This window comes from Tetrao urogallus (assembly GCF_951394365.1).
Source record: "Tetrao urogallus genome assembly, chromosome: Z".
NCBI lineage: Eukaryota > Metazoa > Chordata > Aves > Galliformes > Phasianidae > Tetrao > Tetrao urogallus.
In genome coordinates, this window is record NC_136816.1 from 11846208 (window position 1) to 11871152 (window position 24945).

The following is a 24945-nucleotide window of genomic DNA, read 5'->3' on the forward strand; positions in this document are numbered from 1 at the left end:
ACAGAACTCTGTGTTCAACACATTTATGTCAGGCTTGTCATAGTCTTCCTTTTTAAGCTGATCTTTTTCTTGGGAGTTCTTTGTATATTTGATCGGTAACAGGAAGGTCATCAATTTGTGCAGTGTATGGCTGAACAGAATTCTGTGAAACATGTACCCGATGCTGACATGTACTACTTTGTGAAAAAGCTTTTAAAAGCTTTTTGAATGGGCGGTGGTGCAGAAACCAATTACTTTATTCACAATACAGACAGACCACTGGCATCAAAAGAGTTTACTACTGCATTAAAATACCTTCTTTTTTTTAATATGACATACATTTTCAAGGCTCACAGAGAATAAGAAAATTTATCTAATTTTGAATGTAAACGTTATAGCTGATTGCTTAGTAACCTTGACTTCTTGTTTGGCTTTTTCTCTCTTGTAGCACAAAAGCTGTCAGCCGTTTCCACTCTCCTTTTATTATAAAACATTACAGACATCTCAATCAGCTTCGGGAGCAGCTAGTCCTTGACTGTGGTGCTGAGTGGCTGCGTTTTCTAGAGTGAGTTTACAACATATCTCTTATCATTGTATTGTATTTTATATTATTTTTACTACAAGAACAGAAAAAGAAAGATCTTTTTCTTGAAAAGAAAAAAAAATTGATTGTTATTTTACCCTGAGCAAATTTTAAATATCATCAAAATATTGTTCTTAAAGTATTTTAAGGCAAGAACATAAAATTGATTGAGAACTGACAGCAGTAGTGATATCTCCACATTTTGAAATTCTGATGAAAATACATTATTAAGTATGTGTGGCTCTCAAAGTTTGAAAGTTATTATCACAACACTAAGAATCTTAAAGTGCAACTCACTGTACATGAGTGGAATGGAATCTAATAGTTTTATTAGTGATGCACAATGCAAATGAGGAGAAATAAGAATTCATTATATGAGCTAAACAAATTCTCTTTCAATATGAATTGATAAATTGTATGGCTTCACAGTTAAGTGTACCCATACTAAAAGAAAAAGTACTTTGCAGTATTTCTCACAGTTTTTGGACAGGAAATGTTCAGAGTTAAGAGATTAAGACAATCTCTTGGGTCAATGTGAGCCACCACAGCTGTATACTAACTCTGCAACTGATTGTGAATCTGTTTCTTAGAAGGTAATTAGGGTATTTCTATGCTTCACAACTGGAGTGCAAGATCTGTTTATCTCAGATCAGAGTTGCAGAGACACTTATGTGGCTGTTCAGCTGAAAGATTTTCAAATTGGAAGTTTAAAAATGATTTCTCAATTTCTGAATACCTTTGATTTTTCAAGTGTCAGGCTATAAATTATTTTTTCACTTCCACAAGTTACAGACCACTGAAATTATTCCTAATCTTGTGCACTGATTACTGCGTGACTTTCAGTTGTGGTTTTGTCCCCACTACTGAAAGTTAGCAAGTTCCCTCTGAAGCTGTCTCAACATGAGAGACTTTTTATCTACTGTGATCTACCATCATGCTAAATTTCTGAAAGTAAACATAGCTGTGTTGAAATCTCATTTTCTTCTACTTACGTGTATGTTATATGTCATATGTGAGTGGCCTTTTGTAGTCATCTTCTTTAAAAAAGGTTGCATTTTTGTATATCATTGATTCTACTGTGTTCTGATTTAAATACAGAATAGAAAGAGTGACTCCGCTGTTTGTCTTGTAAAGATGAGTGATCAAACTTAATGATGCAGATACTTAAGTATCAGAATATTTCTGTGGTGGATATGTGTTCCATATCTGTCAGATGTGGTGGACTTGGCTGCTCCAGTTTTGGGTCACGTGTGATAGGATAGAATGGTTTCTCCTAAGGGTCCCACCTCGTGTTGCACAATAGGACTGGCCTGAATATGCATTTAAGAATGTCGTTCTCCAGGTGCTCTTACCTCTCTGTATGTGTAGAGACTCCATGCTGACAGCACTGGGACCTCTGCACTCAGACAGTGAGCAGGGTTGGAGTTACAGTGATTCTGCAAAAGAAAGATTTTGAAGCATTTAGCTCCATGAACAGGCTTCTCAGCAGGAGCATCATTTTCTGAGGACGGAGGAGCTGGAAGCAGGTGGCTGGAACTAGTGAGAAGGAAAGGAATTTGTTCAGGATATCTCTGGCAGGTGCTAACATAGTTATAATGTGCAGATTCACCCCCAGCAGCCTGTGTTAATTATTTTTCTTACCTTGTGACGGTTTCCAATTAACTGTCAGCAGATTCCCGCTGCAAGTCTTGACACAGCGCAAGACTAGGAGCAACTCTTGGATTTATGATCTTTATGCATCTCCAGAACCACAGGTTGACCACCCCTATGAAAGACATTAGCAATATTTTGGAATATTACTATTTAACTAGTGATTAAACACTCTGGAAATTATCTATGATGATTAGATGCTGAATGATGTACTAAATTTCCTGTTTTGGTGAGTATTAAAATGAGTTTTTGTGCTGTGAGCTCTTCAAAACAGTTGTGAGGCCTGAAAATCACCTTTTGTGACACTTGTGTTACCACCAGTTCTGTAAGGGCTATAGGAGCAAAGCCATCATTTTCCATTCCCTTCATTGGTACCTGGGTCATGCTGAATGTGATGCCATGAGTGTGAGCAAGGCTCAGCCTCTTGGTAGGAACCCAGCAATTATGTTTATTTGTTAGAAATGAGAAACGCATTCCAATTTGCTCTTCTCTAGCTGTTTTGGGTACCTCAGTCCAGAAGGGACACTGAGGTGCTGGATCAGGTTCAAAGAAGGGGAGCAAGGCTGCTGAAAGGCTTGGAGAATATGCCCTACGAGGAGCAACTGAAGGAACTGGGGCTGTTTACACTGGGGAAGAGGAGACTGAGGGGAGACCTTATTGCTCTCTTCCAATATCTGAAAGGCGCTTGCAGTGAGAGCGGGGTTGGTCTCTTCTCACTGGTGACGAGAGGAAATGGCATCAAGTTGTGCTACAGGAGGTTTAGGTTGGATATTAGGAAAATGTCTTTACAGAAAGGGTTGTTAAGCACTGGAATAAGCTCCCCAGGAGGTGGTTAAGTCACCGTCCCTGGATGTGTTTAAAAACCATTTGGATGTGGTGTTCAGGGACATGATTTAGTGGAGGGCTGTTGGAGTTAGGGTGATATGGTTAGGTTGTGGTTGGACTTGATGATCTTGAAGGTCTTTTTCAACCTGAGCAATTCTACGGTTCTATAATTCTGTGATTTTAAATACTGTAATTTAGTCTGTTAAATAATTATTGCCACTAAATTAGCCATGTAAATTTGAATTGACATATGTTAATCTCTCTATGTTAGATCTGTTGCTTCTTATGTTTTCTTTGCTGTTTTCAGAGCTGGTAGTAGCATGCAACAGTCTACTCTCTCACCCTCAGATTTTGCTTCCTTTCTAGTTTTATATTCCATATTGTTTCCTTGAGCTTGGCAGATGAGAAAAGAAATTCATAAGTAGTAAGAGAAAGAAGTCAATTGAAAACTATTTTCTCCTGGTAATTTCATCATTGCACTGAGGGAAACAGTACCATAAATGGAAAACTAACTCCCAAATTTTCTGTTGTAAATAACAATTTCTGTTGAAATTGCAGGCAGTTCCTGTGATCAGGCACTTTTATAATATATATTTTTTACTTATGATTGAAGTGAATTGATACAGATACCACTGTGATAAACAGGCATTTTTTACAGACCTCGTTTAGGCAGCAGGGATCAACTGCAGACCCTATACATGCTATCTAGTGAATTTCATTTTGTCTGCAGTGTTGCACTTAAAAATAATTCACTGTTACAATAGGATCATGAAGTTCATCTTGATTAAGATTGTGTCATCAAATTGTAACTTAATACACTGCTGGGAGCTTTGAATTCAAGTAATTTAAAGACCACGGGAGCCCTTTGAAAAACTTGGGTGGGGTATATTTTGAAAATACATCTGTATTTGTATGGAATTAATTTTTTCTTCTTATTTCCTCCTGCTATTTTTCCCTGTTTTGGTATAGCCATTTTAGTGAGCATTATCACCCCGTATCTAAAGCGATTGGTCACCTAGCAACTATCGACTGTCTGTTCTCATTGGCACAGGTGGCTAAACAGGGAGACTACTGCAGGTAATCAATTTTTAATTTTTATTTAGGATTTTATATGGAATTTGAATTTTTAAAGTAAATTTGAGTTGAGTATATGTAGCACAGTATGTATAATTAAAACTGTTTACAACTGTTTCATCTTAATTTGATTTTGCACATGCTTCTAGCTGTGTTCCAATTCCTTAAACATTGCTGTTCATATTTGTTGACTTCTGTTTGTCTGTCTCTTGTTCTACATGAGTCTGGCAGACAATATCTTAAAGATACATTATATACATTGAACTTCACCTGGAAATTTTTGTTTTATTTTTATCTTTCTAATATTAAAAACTCTATGGTGTGTGAAGCTTGTTTCATGGATGTATTTCAGATGAACATAGGTCCCACCTGCTACAGCAGTGGTAGTGTCTCACCAAGGATCCTAGGGTGTTTAGCTAAGATGAGCTGCTCACATCCCTCTGACAAAGACCTGCTCATGCACACCAGGCAGTGCAGCCTAGGTCTCTACTGGTACCAAGGCTGTCCTTCTTGCTCTCTGTGCTGAGGAGATATGAGCCCTTTGCTTCCCTAGAGACTGGTTCAAAGCTTTTTCGTGAGCATGTCCACCTTGTACCTTATGTGCTCCTTTATCATCACAAGCCCTATCTTGCCTTCACATAAAGACAGTCACTCTCTAGGGTGCCCATTTCCATACTAAGAGGTCTCCATCCCCACAGACACACACTTGTTAGTGCTGTCCTACAAGCTGCTAGTTACTATTTCTTAGGTTTATTTCAGACAGCTCTCTAAAGAGTTGATTTCCAGTCCCTAGTCTCCAGTAAATGTTTTCATTGTGAGGCTGTGCACAAATGATCAGTTACTTATGGACATCAGCCATCTGAATTAGTGAAGCTTGAGACTTGTGGAAATACAACAAATTGTGTATTGAATGTATGAGGATGAAGGGAAATCGATTTACATATGCTTCTGCTTTTATGCAGCATTACAGATAATATTGATCTCCTGTGGACTCTTGGGATCTTGTGTGCTTCTATCAAAATCAAATTCTATCAAATTGCGCCCTTATTTTTGTATACTCAGATGTGAAAACAAGCAGAAATCTTATTAATTCACTGTACAGAGTTTAAATAATTCACTGGATGTTAAAGAGAGGCTTACAGCTTGTAAACTGGCAGGGAGGAGTCTTCCCAGTTCAACTTCAGCCACAGGGAAGATGTCAATAATTTTGAAGGGGACTTTCATGTTAACTAATTCAAACATTTCAGAGGAGGCTTTTTTGTCTGAGTAAGGATAGTTTTATAATCATCCTACTAGATGTTCCACAGCTGTTGGAAAGAGGTAAGCACCTCTTACAGTTTCCAAAGGGCACTGTGGGAAACCTGTGATGGGAGGCTCTTCCTTTACGTGGAAGATAAACTAAGTCAGGGCTCTCAGGCAGCAAAGTTACGTGTGTGAAGACGGTAGTGTAGGTAGCCTAGACATCGTCACGTAGTGTTTGTGCTGTCTACTCTGCAGATGGTGATTTTTTTTTCCATGACTTAACCATGTGTAGTGCATTCCAAAGCAATTCAGGTTTTTCCCACTGCATGACATATGCTTGTCTCATTGTGGAGACATAGGAGAAACCTTTAGAATGAGGCTCTGCTTCTTCAAACCCCACTGTTTGGAACCAGAACAGGAAGCAAGGACCACAGCATGCTGAAACTAGATCCTGTCTCACAGTCATGTGGAAGGAGATCTAAATAGTTAAAGAAAAAAAAAGTTATGATTTCCAAAGATGAGGGCAGAATTTTAAAATACCATATGGATCATTTAGCATTAGTTCTGTGGTTTTATTTGAGTATTCTCTTCTCAGCAATTGCCACTTTCCTAAGTTATTGCTCTTTTCACAGAGTGCTTATGAAGGAAAATGTTGGAGAGGCATTAAGTTGTATTTACCTCTCCAGTGAATGTTGATTTTCACTTATGATGAAAAAAGAGAACTAGTTTGCAAAAAAACCCCAAAAAAATAGATCATAGTAATAATTTAGCAACAATGCTGATTTGCATTTTTTGTGTGAAGATCACACAGCTTTTTGAGGTGGAAATTTTCAGACTGGTATGTAATGCAGAATTATGGATGCTGTATTAGTAGTGTCCTTGGATATAGTCTAATTTGTAGCTAAGTGGAGCCATTTGAAACAATACTTTTCCTTAAACGATTTTGAGAGAATATACAGCTACCATCAGCCTGGTTTGTGGATTTATTTCTAAAAAGAGACTCTCGTTTCAGAGTTTCAGCTTAGTATGTTCTTTTTGTAGACAGTAATTGTGGCAACTCTTAAACATGTTTGGAAGTTGCTGCCAAATATGAGTGCAGCTTGTGTTTATAGAACTACAACTCTGTCCTACTGTTGTCTTTGATTTTTATGGTCTGTGTGTGGTCAGTCACAAAAACATAGTTGAACAAATTTCTTTGCTAACTCTGTGCCAGCCAAGGCTTGCTCCCATAGCAGGCTGCATGAGTTGATGTCCAGGATCATCCTGAGAACATCAAATGTATCCATAAATGGTGAAAATTCGCAGGAGGTGCTGCAGCACTGAGAGGTCAGATGTCTACTGTCCTCAGTTAGGGTGCTTTGCTATTGCTTGTTCAGTTTTTAGTTCATAATGGTTCTTCAGAATCTGTTTTCTAGGTAGTGAAAAAATATGTAAATACTTTAAAATATCGCAACCTAATCAGCTGATACTTTTCAAACCAAATGAAGCCAATCTTTAGAAATATTTGCTAGCAATTCTTTTTCTATGCATCGTTTGTGTATTTTCAGGAAAATCTGCATTGTAGATTACCGTCCCCCATCAGGGTTTAGTTACAGAAGTTCTAAGTAATCAATTACAGTGCATGCTGAAGGTAACATGTCTTCTTTTTTTCAGACCAGTTGTGAAAGATAATCAGCAAGAAATAATTATAAAAAATGGCAGGCACCCTGTGATTGATGTATTACTGGGAGAACAGGATCAATATGTTCCAAACACCACTAACCTATCAGTAAGTACTGAGATACCCTTTGAGCTTAAATCACTCAGGGGAAGGAATCTGCGATTTGTTTCCTGGCCAGGAAGTTAAAATAAATAATTTAATCTTAGACCTGGCTGCATGCTTTCATGTCAGAGAGATGCTGCCACACGCAGCCACATCAGCTGTGTCCTTTTGCAGTTACCGTGCAGTCAGAGTCTGTCTTAGCAACCCTGTTTGGACTTAATGGAACAAAAATAATAAAAGAGAGGAAAAAAGATGATCTGAAAATTAGGAAAATGAAAGTTTTGGATGCTTAGTTTTGAAATGTAAGTAAATAATTACAGGACTATTACCAGTGCCATTAAAGGGAAGGTGCATTTTTGTAGGAATTTTATCTCAAATTTGTTTGTTCTTAACTGTTGTTTTTCCAAAGGAATGTAATGTATAAAATTATTAACCATTTAAATTCATGTGTCACATTTACAGGGTCAGTTTTCCAAATTATTTCTAACATAGCTCAGATTTTTTTTTAAGGTGCTATGCATTTTCTTTCTCTCTGCAAATACAGAATTCATACAGTATTTCTTAATTTGATAATGCAAATTCGGAGTTCTGACTATTAAATCTGTAGTATTGTATACGCTCTGTATATTGCATAGTAATTTTAAGAAGCCATTAATAATAACATAGATAAAGATCCCCAGTGTGTAGCTGCAGACTGTGTGTTACTCATTAGTCCTACTGACCAGAGAATTAAGTAACATGATGCTGAGAAATGAGAAGATCACCGCTTTTTTGATATTGCTGTCAGTAGATCAAAGAGGGCTCCTTCATGCAATATTACTTACACCATATAATGTAGATTAGCTAAATTTGGTATAAAACAGTTACCTTTGTTTGAAAACATAACCTTGTTTTATTTCATATAAAAATATGTTTCTGATGAGCATGTTTTATGAGGGATGCTCTGAAAGTAATGCCAAATTTGTGACATTGGGCCATGAAGTCAGAGGCAGATATTGGTGGTGCAGCAGTAGAGGCTGAACTTTCCTGCACATATCCTGTTATGTGTTGTTGCTGTGTGACAGATAGCAGCAGAGAGGCACTGTGACAGAGTAGTATCTGACGTGGAGGTGTAGATGAAGCAAGGGTGTGGAATTAAATTCCTCATTGCAGAAAAGATGGCACCCGCTGACATTCGTTGGTTCTTGCTGAACATTTACAGAGACAAGCCAGTGGATGTGATCACAGTGGGTGATGTGTTTCATCAGTTGCAGCAATGATGTGAAAGAAAAGCCATCTTCAGACCATGTAGAAGTTACTAGCTTGGCAGGCAGACTCTTGTTCAGTGCTGGCAGAAAAATCATAGCAAAGGGTGGCAACTGTATTGAAAAACTGTGTTTTGTAGCTGAGAATGTGCTCTATCAAATAACGTTACTGTGCTCTGTGACCTGTTGTTGTTTCCATGGAAATAAATAGAAAGCATTACTTTTGGAGCAACCTACATGGTTCTTTTTCTTCTTTTCTGAAAAACTACTTTTTTTCCTTTATTTTTTTTAAATATTTGTCTATATCTTTTTACATAGCACATTTCCTTTCCTAATGAATATAAAAATATGATTGTGACTTACCTCTGAATACATATCTGCCTTTTCATACATTAAATGTAGAAAAGGTAGCAGATGTCAGAGTAGAGTCATTGCCATGGTGTAAGCATTGCTCAAACTTACATTCATTTCTCCGGAAATATTTGGAAGTACGGAACAGTGATATAGATACTGCACAATACTTCATAGAACATTCCCAGAATTGTTTGTGAGCTCTGAAATAGTGACAGATGGCACTTAGAAATTAATCAACATTTCATTCAGTAATCATCGTTTACTTTTTCTCTTTATTCTCCTTCTTATGTTGGCTTTCCAAATACTGCGTATTACAAAGCCAAGAATCATGGTAGAATCATCTTCTCTCTTACTGTTGAATTCTCTCTTTTTTTATGAGAGGTGGGTGGGAATCAGTTCATTAAAATGTCTCTAGTTTCAATGGATTTGTCTGAATCAGTAGGAAAACGTGCCTCCTATCATGGGTTCAGCTGAAATGCTGTCAGAAACCTAACTTTAGGAAAGCTTTCTTTGCTCTGCCTTGAAATAAACATCCATTATCTCTACCATAAATTCCAGTAAGATACTGGCTTAAGGTTGCACGCCATTGTAAGGGTGGATGTGTTCCCTGAGCTGATGCTCCAGCATATATATATTTTTTCTGAAAGCTGGCCTTGCAGACAGACCACCAATCTCAGAACATGATTGGAGGGACCATGGTGGAACACCAAACATGAGCGAGAAACTTGTGGATTTTAGCAGTTTAACTCATTCTGCTTTTCAGTATCTGTAAGTTTTTGTGTTGAGCCAAGTGATGCCCCCGATTAAGTTTTAGCAACACTATTGGAACTATATCTTCCAGACTAAAATGTTATGAATTATGTTTCCATATAGTCATATGCATTTTATTACATCCATCCTTTATTCCTGATAATGGTATTTTTTGTGTTTTAACTTTATTGCAAGTTATTTTTGAACACATTTTTGTTGTTGTTGTTTGTTTTTAAGAAAAGGTAAACAGCTTTTACATATAATAACTGGTTGCATATCTTGTCTGTATGCTCTAGTTTATGATATAACAGTGTTGGTCTTCTGATAGTGTTATTTGCTTCCCTTTTGACAAGAACGGAGATCCAAAAGAAAAGCAAATCTGTAAGGATCACAAAGCTTTTTTCTGCGGAGAACATTGTAATTTTCTTATTGTCACAGTGCCTGATGACTTCCAGGTTTCATAAGTAGTGTGGCAAATTTGTTATGCACAGCTTGTCCTTTCTTCCTTGCACCTCCCATGGGGCAAGGGAATATGCTGACTTTTTATTGGACTGTAAATTGTTGGATTTCATTGTGTGTCCCAGTAGGAATGAAAAGTCTGATTGTCTGAACTCCTTACATAATTTGATTTCCTAGTCTTAATTCAGGTCGTGAGAAGGTTTAATAGGTTCACTGATGAGTTTTCATTTCTGTGGCATTTTCCTGCACAGAGTACGAATGCTTTTTTCTGGAGCCATATGCTTTTTTCTAGAGCGGGTTTCAGTACTATAGGAAGTGTTACAGCTGAGATGAGCTGTTGTGTCTAATAACATTTTCCTTAGGATTTCAGTGATTAGATACACCGATCATTCAGAGATTGGACACAGTATGATTACAACCATCTGTGTTGCAGCCAAGCATTGCTAGATTCATCAGCACCTGGATTTCTTGTAGTGGCCTGTCTGTTTTGATGTGGGTTGTTGAAAGGTTTAACGTAGGTCAGATCTTTTTCTCACAGATTTTTTCCAATTTTGGCAGTAAGAACTCTTAACTGGAAAGGAATCCAGATCACAAACAAATTCAGATGACACTGGCTGTTCTGAAAGCTTTTCTCCATTTCTCTGAAGAGAACTGCATAGAAAGTTCTTGGAGAACTTTCTTAGCTCCTAGATGAAGAAAATTTTTCCTCAGTCTGTCCACACTGCTCAGAAGTAATGAATGTTGATTGCTATGCTTCCCTCTCACCAGCTTGGGGAGATCATACTAAGATGTATCTATGTGAGACTTTATAATCTCTTGAGATGTGAATGTGATGAACTCTAATGAAGGAAGCTGCTCAGATAAAGAATGCTTAATCCCAAGGAAATGTCCTGTATTTCTCTGAAAAAATGCATACACACCAGTCTTCCTTATTTGCAACTCATGTGAAGTCAATATATTATTTAACCACTGTTTTGTGTTTCCAGAGATATGGTGAAAGGGTCATGATAATAACTGGACCCAACATGGGAGGAAAGAGCTCCTATATAAAGCAAGTTGCCTTGATTACAGTCATGGCACAGATTGGTTCCTATGTTCCTGCAGAGGAGTCAACAATTGGCATTGTGGATGGTATTTTTACAAGGTAATCTTTTGAAATATCATGTTTGCTTATGAAACTGTTAATACAGTGAATGTGTGGGGATGCATCAAAGTGAATTTCATTTTTCATTTAGAATGTTTGAATGTATACTTAAGTTTTTTCCTTCATTTTAAAATATGTATACTGGTTGTTAGGTTTGATTTTTTTTATTTTTTAATCAGCTGTTTGACTACAGTAACTGTTTTGGAATGTTTGAGTCTTTAAAGAATAAGAACTTTAATTCTTACGTCTTACTAAGATTCAGACGTTTAACTTCATCTGTCTGAATGGAAATCTCAGCCAAGTATTCCACTGCATGATTCCTAATTGATATTCACCCTAATATGAATGCTGCCAGTTCTGAAAATCATGTTGCAGTTCTGCTGTGCAGTCTAGTCATACATACTTTCAATATTTGGGACTGAGAATTTGGGCCTGCATATATTCTCTTGCCTGTACTATCAGTCTTATGTATGCATTACTTGATGTATATCTTTCATACTATGAATTAATGGGAGTTCATTTCACTTGTCAGGTATCAGTCTCATTTTTAAAATAAAGCTGAATAAATTGTAAGGATTACTAGTGCAGTCTAAACTAACTTTTTTTATAGTCAGGAATTACTGTAGATCATCCAGTCTCTGTTTCCATCCTCTTTTCTATCTATTTTGATCAGCTGAAGTTCTGTGTTCGTGAAGCCATTTTAACTGGATAATTATTTATGGCTCTAAGTTCCATAAAGATTAGTATTATTTGTGGTAGAATTATCTTTCCTGAAATGCTATGGTACAGTGCACTTCAGAACAACTTTTAACAGAGAATTTGAAATATTGCTCATATGGGATTGCTTCATCATATAAAGATGTTGTGTTCTTGTGCATCACACTCATTTTAAAGAATGAACAAAACTGTGCTCTGATGCACTTCAGGGGTAGGCAGCTGAACGAAATAAAAAAGAACTTGCATTGTTCCAAAATTAATTGAGCTGAATATTTAAAATAGTTAACTTTTTTTTTCCCTCAACTTAAATTGAAAGTAATTGACTGGTTGAATGAACAAGCACTTCTGAGTGAATGTGGAGATACATAAGATGTAATTTATTTTACAGCAAAAACATTCCAGTGTTGCTAATGATTGGAAAGTTATTTTTGTCTCCTCTGTTTTCAGATGAACATAGAGTACCCTTATGTGTTCATACTAACTCAATTTCTAACCATAAGAGCATAAATCTGTTTCTTTAAAGTTCAGTATTCTCTTTCCACTGATGTATGACTGTTACTACAGCATGATGTTTTCAGCATAAAAATTGAGGAAGATTGATTTGGTCACTGGAAGTGCCATTTTGTTATGTGCTCACTAGCAAGTGAACTAATTGTTTCTTGTCCTCTGTAGTGTGAAATCCTTGAATATACAAGTTTCACCCATTCCCATTGCATTTCTCATATTCCATGTAGCTTTTTTCTATGTACTGGGTATTTTTGCATCTGTTCCGGTCAGCTTTTCTCTTCTACCATGCTACCTTATGCTTTTTAATTTTGAGCCAAAAAGGAGTAGGGCTCGTCACCTTTCAGATCACTTAGTTTGGAGCCAGTCAGATCTTAATCCTCTGACTGAGTTTTATATTTATTATTATTATCTATTTTTCCCTGTCTAAATTAGCTTTGGATTCTCAGCTGGATATGCCATTCTTCAATCAATGTGAGATGTGTCAAAATTGAAATATGAACACTAGATGAGTATACTAATTATTTAAATTCTTGTCATTGCACTGGTAATTGAATTAACTAATAGGCTTAAAATTAATCAACAATGAATTGAAAATATATTACTTATAGAAATAGTAATGCATTTGTTACATGGTTAGCATAAGAATAACAGGAAGCAAAAAGGCTGGTTTGTATATAACAAGTGCAAGGTCCTGCATGTGGGTTGGGGCAATCCCAAGCACAAATACAAGGAGAAGGATTTGGGAGTGTTGGTTGATGAAATACTCAACATGTGCAGGCAGTGTGCACTTGTAGCCCAGAAGGCCAATGGTATCCTGGGTTGCATCAAGAGGAGCATGACTAGCAGGTCGAGGGAAGTGATTCTGCCCTCTACTCTGGCCTTGGTGATTCCCTGCTTGGAGTGCTGCATCCAGTTCTGGAGGCAGGGAGCTGCTGGAGCAGGTCCAGAGGAGGGCCCTGAAGAAGATCAGAGGGCTGGAACATTTCCCCTACGAGGAGAGTCTGAGAGAACTGTGCCTGTTCTGCCTGGAGAAGAGAATGCTCTGAGGGGATCTGATAGCGGCCTTCCAGTATCTGAAGGGGGCTCACAGGAAAGCTTGGGTGGGGCTTCTTATGCATGCAATGACAGGACAAGGGGAAATGGTTTTAAACTGGAAGAAGGGAGATTGAGACTAGATGTCAGGAAGAAATTCTTTATTGTGAGGGTGGTTGCCCAGTGATGCTGTGGATGCCCTCTCCCTGGAAGCATTCAAGGCCGGGCTGGATGGGGTGCAGCCTGGTCTAGTTGGAACTACATGATCTTAAAGTTTTTTTCCAAACTAAACCATTTGGTGATTCCTTCAGAAACTCAGGATATTCACTGATCTTTTGTAAAAGATAATCAGTGGAATTTTGCATATTTGAACCTTTCTCTTCTTTTTTATGCTGAGACCAGTATTATCCATCTGCTATGAATTAACAGGATGTTAGATTAGATGGCCTTAGTTTTCCTTCCAGGACAAATGTTTAGGAGATTTCTTTTATCACGATTTTTCTTCTGCCTGTGGAGCATATGGGCCTTCCTAGCTCTATATATCCAAGTAATGATCATCTGAAGTCCATGCACATATGATTTCTCAGTGCTTTTTCTGTCCCATCATGATGTTCAGTAGCCAGAAAGCGGTCTGTGTTGCCCTAGTCTTTGCTTAACTTCTTCGTTTTCACCATATGCATGAGCTTCAACTTCTACCAGTTTCTACAAGGTGTACAGAGGCTCAAGGTGCACAGAGACTATCAACGAAGCAGACATTTATTTTTTTGCTTTGAGTTCTGGAAATGTCTTAAAATATGCAAGTTTGTCAGACAGGCTAACGTGGTTTTTCATCCAGAGTATTTTTTAGCCCTAGGAAATTACTATTTTGTATACTGTAATGCTTGGTTGGAGGAAAGAAATAATAAATTCAGATACCACATTAAATCTCCTACATAGTTTCTTTAATGCTCTGACTGGCAGACCTTACATTTGTAAGGCCTCAGCTTTCGCCTGGAGCTCTCAACTGGTAGGGGATGAGCTTGAAGAGATTTCTCTTCATGCTCATTCTGCAGTTCAACCTCAGTTGAGCTTTTTTATTTTGTTTTCTTCATGTGTTATTGTTTTAATAGGATGGAGTTATGCAGACATCCTTTCTTCACTGCCACTTCAGTCCACAGATATCTCACTGGAAAATGGGATTTTGTTGTTGATAACTTTGGTGTATTTTTAATCTTTTGAAAACACTGCACAGAAAGGTGCCAGTTTCCAAGTTATTTTCATTGCTGCCATGGTGTGTTGTTTTCTAAATGCTACTATTAGCATAGCATTCCTGCTGTGAGGCTGACTATATGAGAAGTTCCATGCATCAGGAGTACCAGCAGTTCTGCTTCTTGCTAGATTTTTTTGAATATTGAGACTTTATACTATAGTATCTTTTTTGTTTGTACACTGCATCTTCCAAGAGTGAACTTATATAGGTTTAAGAGATTACCATTCATTTAGGATTTATATTTTGTGTTTTAAGTAAGGTTTCCATGGAGATTGAAAGGTTGCTACTATGGTTATTCCTTTGGATATATTTAGTATTTATGTATGATAGCATCTCTAAATTGACTTTAAATACTGCATTCTATTAAGCATTTTAAAGCTGGAAAAAAAAAAAAAAAGTAGTTTAAAGGAAATGTCTTGCTTAAAGATGCAGTGAAAATAGAAATGATTAATCTTCATTACTAGATATACAGGCAAAATACAGAGAATAGCTGATAATTTCATTCTGAAGAGGAGGAAAGGGAGAGATCTGTTTTGTGCATAATGCCTCTAAACCCAGATGATCTGCTATTATCAATCTGTTAATTGAAAACTTTGAGGGGTGAGAGTAATTCCTTCCAGTCTCTTGCTATCTTTTAGTACTTAAGTAAGTCTCTGATTGTTCCTGTGGATTATCCCCAGATTCGACCATTTTTTATTTGTAAAAACAGTCTTGTTACTTCCATTGCAGTGCTTTGGTCCTCATCCTAGTGAAAGAATGTGGAGGAACTGTGAAATACGGAGTAAAAAGTCTGTGTTATATTTAATTCTCTGATTTCTCTGTGTTTATTTAGAGCTGTATTTGGATTAAGTTATATATTTTATATTAAAAGTGTATGAATAAATATCTCACTTGAACTTCTATATACCCTTATTCATTTCTTCATGAATAAGATATGTGAAAAGATGTGTGAAAACTATATAGGCTAAATTACTATTTCTCAGATCTTCTGCTGTGCACTTTACTTCAGGGGCAGATAAGTAATGAGGAGGATATTGTCTTTAGAGGATGTTCTGTAGGTGTTGTTTTTTTTTTTCTTTCACTAAAGGATAATGTTTTCAAGCAGCCTTCTCTCATAGTATTTCACTTAATCAATTTCATCATAGTTAGAAGAGTTTTGTAAAGGTCACTGTCCAAAGTACACTGACTTTTAATGGGATTTGAGTCATGAATTCTTTGGTATGTTTAAAAATTCATATTCAGAGTTCTTTGTGTAGTAAATAGGTTCAGTTTTTCTTTTAAATTAACCTTCCATTTGTGTTAGTTTTTTCTACTAATTTAGTTACTCAGACACTGAAACTATTTAATATTTTTCTGTGTGTTTTGTAGAGTGACAAAGCAGGTGTGGACACGCACACGTTGAGGAACTAATGAAAGAAATTATGTTGATCTAATAGCATTGAGAAGAGATAGTGTTTAGCTGCTGAGGATACCTGACCTGTAAAAAGGTCCCACTTGATCCATTATTGAAATAATTTCTTACTGCTAGAAACCTGTAATCCACTTCCTGTAGGTCACCAGTATCTCTTTATAAGAGCCTGTTTTCAAAATTGAGGGAGACAAAGAATGTTGTAACAATTTGAAGGTAGAAGATGAAATAAGCAAATTAGTTAATAGTTCAAATTACTGAAGACTTGTATTCAAAATCTCAAGAATTAATTTATTGAAATCATGAGCTGCCAGTAGAAGGAATACTTCTAAGGAGACAGCTGCCAACACTAGAAAATGGTATGGAGCAAAGGAAGAATTTCCTTCCTAGCATATTTACTACCAGGCTTTCTGTTGTTGCATTAGTATGAAAACCGTTTCATTTGTTCCAGTGGTCACACATTAGTATGCACAGTCACATTAGAGGGACATGCATGTTCCACTGAGATTTTTACATCACCAGCCAAGCTGGGCATAGCATTTAAAGGTCAGCTAGCCCTTTAGTTGTCTGAACTAGTGTTCTGCACAGTGCCTTAATTGCAATTCAAAACTGCCTCTTTCAAGTTAGGCAGTACATGCTTAAATGTTACAGGAATACAAAGAAGCATCAGTGAGATGTAGATTATACTCCCATGCACTTTCTTTCTCTCTTTCACAAAGAACTTTCTGTTTACTGCCTCTAATCCTCATGATGGCAAAGAAATTGGGTTTGAATTGTCAAAGAAAGTATATTAATAAAACTGAGGAGTGGAGGAGGTTGGCAATACACATTATTAAGTGATAGCTGTAGATTGCTTAGATAAGCAGCAGTTTAATTTCTTTTGTTTTATGTAAGACATGCAGGTTGCCAGTACTTCAAGGCAATTGTTGGCATGAGGCTGCTTTGAAGGCCAACACATTTCATCGCAGAATCTCTCAAAGCAGATAGCTCAGTGCATTGTGCTGCTCTTGCCACTGGAGACAGTATTTCCCTTGCTGCCTGTAAAGGCTTGCTGCTGATGATACTGTCTTCAGTGGATTCAAAAATCTGCAAATCTGACCTGTCGACCATTCTATGTAAATTTGTGAGAATTGTACACTCATATGGGTGTGAACTTGACTTCAGTTCTGAAAAAGCAGTATTTGAATCCCTCCATAAGTGCTATGACCAACACTTCTCATCTTCAACATCCAGGGATCTAAAGGACCCATGCCAGTAACGTCCAATGCAATCCACTCTGCCAATACCTGAAGAGGAAGGAGCATTTGTATATACTGAATTAACTTTTTCTTTTTTTTTTTCTTTTTTTTTTTCCTAAGGCACAAGAGCCATTGTCGATGCTTTCACTAGTATTGTCTTTATGTTGTAAGAATTGGCACCTGAATGAGAATTTATTGACCAGGAAATAGGGAAAGCTTGTGACTGCAGCTTTAGGCCTGTTCACATGACCTGCCTGTGTAACTCCTGCAAGACTGCAAGTATCTGTACACAGGTTTGTGTGAGAAGTCTGTCCTATTGCTGTATTCTGCTTGTTTCCACTTCTTGTGATGGAAGGCTCTCATATCTTGTTAGTGGCATAGTCATCAGTTGCAGAACACAAACTTGAGATGCAAAGAACTCAAGAGATAATATGTTTTCTCTGTCAAGTCTTCTTACTGTGTACAGAAAAGCATGACTGTTGCTCTGCTGAGATGAAAAAACAAACCAAGGTCAGCTGCTAACTGGCATACTGCTCTCCTGTAAAACAGAACTTTGACTAGTGTGGCAAATTCTTAAATTTCCATATAGTCAAGAGATCTTTAGGAACAACTGGAGTTGTTTTGAGGTCTCACAGACTTAACTTTTCTTTGGTATGGTCCGGAAGATGAGACATGATAATCTGGAAAAAAAGCTGTTAAAGCTAAGAGAAGAGTTTCGTGATGAAACATTTATTCAAAGTCAACTAAAAAAAAAACAAACAACCCAAGACAAAATCCAGGCCTTTTAAATCCACTTTTCTTTAAAGAATCTTCATCGGATATATTACAGTTTTTTTCTTTCCTGTATGTTTAATGCAAAATGTCTGTCTGACCACTAAATGATGGAGTTGACTTTCAAAAGAAGGTCAGGTTCCTTACAAAGGAAATTTGTGTGCTATCTCCTGAAATACTGTAACAGCTATTTAATTCTGACAGCTTGTCAGTCTCATATTACTATTTTGTCAAGTGTGTGGAGTTGGAAAAAACTCGTGGGCAAACTCACTATTTTCTCTCTAAACAAACAATTTTTTTAACCAGATGAAATGTACATATTTATGGCATCATTATAAATTTTGGTACAGGTAAAAGTAATGATGGAAAGCAAATACCTTATTAGCACTGCAAACACTTGGGCAATCAAATTTGGATGTTTGTATCTATTTTTAATTTCCTTCATTGGAAATTAAAGTTTGAAAGGCATTTAAAGTTGCATGATTTACTTTAACAGCCTAAATGTTGCAAGGCTTGTTCAAAGTATAATTTGTAAGAAATCTTGAGAAAACTGGAAAGCACAACATAGTGTGGTATATGAACAAGGAAATGGAAGATGTTTCTATCAGAGCAGGAATTGAATGGAAGATGTTTTCCAGTTGCTTTTCACCATACATTGAACCTTGTCAATATTAATGGAAATGAGTGTTCCATTGGTATACCTGCCAAAACTTCACAGCTTTTTGTACTTGGGCAAATAGTACTGCTCTTTATATCATTCCAGTTTCACCAGTTGATCAGTGAAAGGCAGCACAAGAGAAGACAGGGGAAAAAAAATGACTGATGCTTATTCTATATGGGAGATAAAAATTCCTTTTTTTTTTTCTTTCAGAGCTTCACAGCAGAAGTTGTGCTAATTGCACAGTGATAGGCAAGTAATAGTTGAAAAACAGAGCAGTTTGTTACAACCAGAATTCAGTTTGTTCTCTTCTTTGCCATTTACTCATTGTTTCATGGGTGAGCATTACGTGCAAGAGAGTGCCCAGGAACTTGCCTGCTTAAAAATGGTTAGAAACATTCTACATATTAGAAGTCTCTTCCTACTTAGTAATTTCACTAAGCAGAAATAATTGAATCCTTCATTCAGATCAGCACTGTGCACTTAACCTTGATTGTTGAAGGGGAAGCACGCTGATGGCAGTTTAAAATAGTTATCAGCAGGCAGGAAAGACTTGGAGAGCTTTTAAGCTTTAAATAGTGTTCCCCATCTTGATTTTAGTTCTTTGTTCTGAGTAGAATATGATGTTACTGCTTTTCATCCTTAGGAAGCTAAATTGATTGCTTTTTGCTAATAAGCGGAAATAAGGTATGCTTCAGAATTATACATGAATTCATGTAAAGAAAGGCATCTTTTTCTCTTATGTTTCAGCATTATTACCATGCCAGGATTGCTGTACCTTTCTCTGAATTGTCCTTTTGCAGGTCACAGCCTCAGAAATGAATCAGACCACTAGGATGGAGTGGCATAGATGACGTGTGTTCACATATTAAATAATAAGTTGTCCTTTATGGCAGTCTCTGTAGTATTTTGTCAGAACAGCCTATAACCTTTTATTTTTATATCATGTTATGAACTTTGTTGTTCTTAACTCAGAAGACCTGTTACCAATCTCCAAAATTCCTTGGCTGCTTTTATTGCTTTATTAAGCTTTATTGATTTCTCCAAGGCTTACAGAGTAGGATTATGGAGATTAGTCTTACTGTCAGTCCTAGAAATATCAGATCCAAAAACCTGGCATAAGGATTCAGCTAGTCAGTGTCTTCATATATTTATCATAAAATACAAGCTATGAAATTCCATTTTTGAGGTGACAGTAGTGGCTGGCAGGGCAGACTGCAGGCATCCTTTGTAACACAGAAATTGCCTGAGAATGCTGAATAGAACCTATGGAGGAGCTAATCATATAGCAGAGCTACTTGTCTGTAAGCTGCCTGATTTTGTCCAAAAGTTTTACTCAAGCTTTATTATACTTTTTTAAATTTTTCACTTGAAAATAAATGTTTAGATTTTCCTTTGAAGAAATTATATTCTCAGTGTGCATGTGTAGTTAGCCTCTGAAAGATAAGGGTCAGAAAATGTCAGAACAAAGGTATCTTTTCACACCACTGTATTTAAATGCAGAGATATTTTTTTTTTTCTGTGTACACACAAATTATGTATCTGCAGAACAGTAGTGAACCATTCATAATAAACAATTCCAAGTGACTGAGAAGTTCACACCAGAGTTTTCTGTGTGGATATGCTCAAGAAGTGTTTTAGTGCCTGTATTACTCTGGAAAGCAACAGTGAGAGTCAGACCAACAGAACTTCTTAGTTGTCAAGACCCAAAAGTAATTTCCAGAAGTATTACTTATTTGGAACACAGTAATTTGTTTCATTTTGTTCTTGCTTAATTGTAATGTGTTTATTGCCAGAATAACAAAAATGGCGTAAGCTTTTCATTTATGGTTGCATTCATGTAATTACACTTCTGGGGTAAATTATTCTCAGATTTCAGGGAAAAAAAAAAGGGGTTGCATCACATTCTTTGCGCTCATTTTCTATCATGTGGAGAAAAAGAATGAGTAAAGTTGTAGTTAGTGTTGTTCAAATAAAAATGTTTTTGTTTGTTTTTCCAGTAAAGTTTTATCTTTTGAACTGCAGCTACATCTAGCAGTGTAATGTAACTCTACAGGGAGAAATTAAGTAATGCTCCATATATTTACAGCTAGTTTAGTTTCATGTCTATGTTCATTTCATTGTAACGTATCTGCAGTGCTTGGTCTGTGTCTCATATACAAGTAATAATGGTTTATTTAACAAAACATATGTGGCATTTGGTAAAATCTGTAAGAGCAAACAACTGTTTCATTTACAGGGGTTTAAGTCAACTTTGAAAATTCACTTAAGCCAATAAAAGGCAGTTACTTACATATACAGGGAGATTTATATTAAAAAAAAAGATACATATATATAATATATAATAATATATATATAATATAAATTATATATAAAATATATAAATATATAAATATTTAAAAGGTATATATAAAAAGATATATATATATAAGGTATATATATACATATATATATACCTTTTATATGCCTTTTTATATATATAACCTTTTATATATATATATATATATACCTTGTATATATATATAAAAGGTATGCTGCATATTGAACCGTCCTTAAAAAGAAACTGCTAGGGTTATAATGGCATATGGTGGGGGAAAAAAAAAGAAAAAAAATGCCAGTGAAATTGACCAGCTGTTTTACAGTCAGGTTGAAGCTTCCTTCTTGAAATAGGCACCAACCTTTCTAAAACTCAACAAGGCTAGAATTTAACCTAGTCACGATTTGAACTGGATTTTCTGTAGTATCCAAAGGTCTAAAGGGGAAAAGTTCACTTCTGCTGAATGCTTCAGCTATTGTCCCTGGTCTGTTGCTATAGCTCCTGCTTTTTAATCCTCCCTTGGCCTCAATCCTTCAGCTACATGTGCACATTAACTTAATTACCTTGAATTCCCTCAGTGGAATCCAAGAGTAGTAAGTGTAAACCTACACGTGTTTTAAAGTTGTGTCTTCTGTCTTCATCATTTTTTTTCAGTTTCTTTGAGCTGACATTGATGTCTTGCAAATAGACACTTATCTCATTGTGTTTTTAATCTGTTCTTGCTCTTGACCATCAATAAAATGTGGATGTTGTTAACTACATGTTATCTAAATGTTCCCTACAGAGAAATCAAGGTCATGTTTTTGGAGTTTCTGTTCCTTAATGGGACCTTCACAAAGCTTCTTTTCCTTTGAGTATTGGTCTTTCACTGCACTCTGCCTGCACTGCCAGATTTCGCAGTCTGAATGCGGAACCTAGCAAAAGCTTTTCCCGAACAGATGAATTTATGTTGCATTGTAAAGCATCAGAAGCGAGAGGATTACATTCTGGTCATTCAGGGATTATATTGATAAGGCTGGCATTGCCTCCTCTGAACTCAGTTCAGTCAGTTGACGTGAAACTTCTAAACTGTTGAATGTTCATTGCAATTCGTGGATGTTTATTTCCCATGGCTTACCACAAAAACATTGCAGCTCACATCCTGAAAGCTGATCTATTAGATTCATCTTGTCTATGTGCAGCAGACCATTGCTGACCAGATGTAAAAGATAACAAGTTATCATTATGTAATGACTTGTATGGGCTTCTTCAGTTACTTAATGGCATGAGGAAAAGCTTTTTCTCTCAGCGAGTGGTCAGGCACTGGAATGGCCTTCCTAGGGAGGTGGTGGAGTCGCCATCGCTGGCAGTGTTCAAGAGGGGCCTGGACGAGGAGCTGCATGATGTGGTTTAGTGCTTGTGGTGGCAATGGTGATGAGGAGACGGTTGGACTAGATGATCTTGTAGGTCGTTTCCAACCTTGTGATTCTATGATTCTATGACACGGAAAAAAAAAAATGATAAAAACAAGATTGTGAAACTTAGTATAAATATCAATTTGGACTGGTGGTTGTAGGTTTTACTGGTTTCATTAATTTGCCAGTGATTGAGAATATCGTACCTGAATAGCAATTTACAAAATAAATATTATTCAGACACTAAGTTTGTAATGCGTGCTTTTCAACAACTGTTCTTTTAAAATTAGGTAATGTACCATGGATATTTATTTAATTTGCTAATAAACAGTTGCAGAAACAGTTGACCATGTATGCACATGCATGTTGACTGTACATAAGTTTGTATTATGACAAATTTCTATCACTATTGTCCATGTAATTTCACACACGTTTACTTTTCGGAAGCTGACTGTGGACTGTACAAAAATAACAACCATCCTGAAAACAGTGCATCTTGTCATACTTAGTTTCTGTTGTTTGTTTTTTTTTTTTAAATTCTGTAATTGAAATTTCTGTTATGTTTTGTGTTACTGTCAGTTTTTTGTTTTAATAAGCAATAGTTTGATGGAAATGAAGTAAATGATTTACCAGTACTCTATGGGGGAGTGTGAAGCGTTAGTTTCTTACCAGTGAACTCTTACAATCTTCGTGGATTTCTAGATAAATTGTCACTGTAGAATAGAAATAAGCCAGGAGTTAGAATGTGTGACGTGGGTTACTCATACAGTAGCACTGTGTGTAGTGGGCTGAGTGTTTCAGAAATACCCACAGTTTCAATTTGCTGTCATGGGCAAAACAAAATGATTGTCCTGGTTGATGGTGTTGGGTATTTGGTGTTGGTAGGAGAGGACTTGCACTAGTCAACCTGACTGTCCTCAGTTAAAGACATCTGTTTTCATTTTCTTGGCAGACCAATTTTTAACATGAGAAATCTGAAATGTTGCTTACAGTAAAGAGGGCAGGACTGTGTTTTATTTTGTTTATAATATTTTCTTGAGGAATATGAAAAAGGTGTGGAAATGGCCCCATAGCTTATTGTGTTAATATTAAATCTTGCCATTAATTTGTCACTTAAAACAGTGGTTAATTAAATTTACAGCTTAGTGCCTAACAGAAAGTAAAAAACCTAACACAGTGGGAGAAGTTGTACGCAGATGTTGAAATGAAATTATGGTTGTGTTCTTCCATTCATATCAGGATCAATATCAAGGCTTTCTGTTCCCATCAGCATCTTCTTGAGCTAATTACTTACATTTTTCCAACTTCTTTGTGCAGAGACCAAGTAAGAAACTACAGCTGAAAAGAGTGTTTTCTGCAAAGAATATGAAGCAGTTCTTAGGAAGTTGTTTTTTGTTTCTTTTTTAAGGAGTAACTGTATTGCTGATCAAAAACATATTGCTGAGAAAAGCCCTATGCAAGCAGAGGGATGAAGTCTAAGGCAAGACCCCAGCTGCTCCTTTCTTTCTTCAAAATACTTATTTTAGTTTAAATAGCACCTGTTCAAATACAGTGAGCTCTGAAGTGACATTTTGAAAGGTTTTGTTTGAGAAGACAGTGAGTGACATTATAAAGTTGCATTATGAGTATATTTTATTTGTGTTTTTCAGTCAGAGAAGGAATGTCTTTGTCATTGCTGTGAACATGTTGTTCTATACCTTCTATTTGAGATAATCTCGGAGAAAAGAGTAATTCTGTTGTGTGCTAGTTGCTCTTGATGAATAAATAATTTGACTGTAAGTATATTCCGAGTAGAAGTCTGATTTCAAATTCTGATCTCTGGAAAATTAAACCATGCCTAGAAACCTGAATGCATTTTCTTGATCACCTGCAGAGGTGATCTGTGGAGACACTATACTAACTAGATTTGCTATTCTGCAATAGGAACAGTTTTCATTTCTCCAGTATTTTAGTTGGATGAACTTCTAGGCAAGAGCAGCTTTCTAGAGTTAAGGTGAAAAAGCCTTGAGATTCTTTTTTTTCTTCAATAAGAAGTATTTAACAAACTGGGAATGAAAAATGGCATTGGGGTGTGGAAGTAGGCCTTCTGTTAACTTCTGGAAGTTAAACTTCTGAGTTTTCTTGGTTGCTTTTTTGCTTGGTTGCTTTTTATTACCACCAGTTGACCTCAGACTGCTGCTTTTCATTTTCACAAATACTGCAAGGGATTCAGACTGATACAAAAGAACATTAAAACATTAGGGTCCATACTGTGTCTTTTGTTGTAGAACTAAATCAACACACAGAATATTGGACAACTTATTTTAAACAAAAACACGGCAAAAAACCTTAAGTAGAAGCTTCTGAGTTTCAGATGGATTTCTCTGCTTGAGATGTTCACTTTTTTACTGCTGTCTGTTGCACTGGGGCCACTTCAGGTTTAATGTACACATTGTGACTTTTAACTCAGGGCTGTAGTGCAAAGCAGATGCTGTTTTCTGGGGGACCTCTATTATTTATTCCAAAATAGTGTTGTCACACGCCACTGTAAGCCATCTCTGGTCTGCAAGTCTGCATGCTTCTCCAGGACCTCTGGTTTTTGAGAGCAG

General features: G+C 36.5%; 1 protein-coding gene across 1 annotated transcript in view; it reads left to right on the forward strand.

The window, feature by feature from the left end:
• MSH3 (mutS homolog 3) overlaps positions 1-24945 on the forward strand; it is a gene marked incomplete at both ends in the record, with an annotated part of 110524 nt that overhangs the window by 74495 nt on the left and 11084 nt on the right. The window contains 4 exons of the mRNA XM_079548616.1: positions 428-544; positions 4007-4114; positions 7007-7121; positions 10909-11066. Coding sequence (XP_079404742.1) covers positions 428-544; positions 4007-4114; positions 7007-7121; positions 10909-11066 — 498 coding nt within the window. The remainder of the gene's footprint in view (positions 1-427; positions 545-4006; positions 4115-7006; positions 7122-10908; positions 11067-24945) is intronic.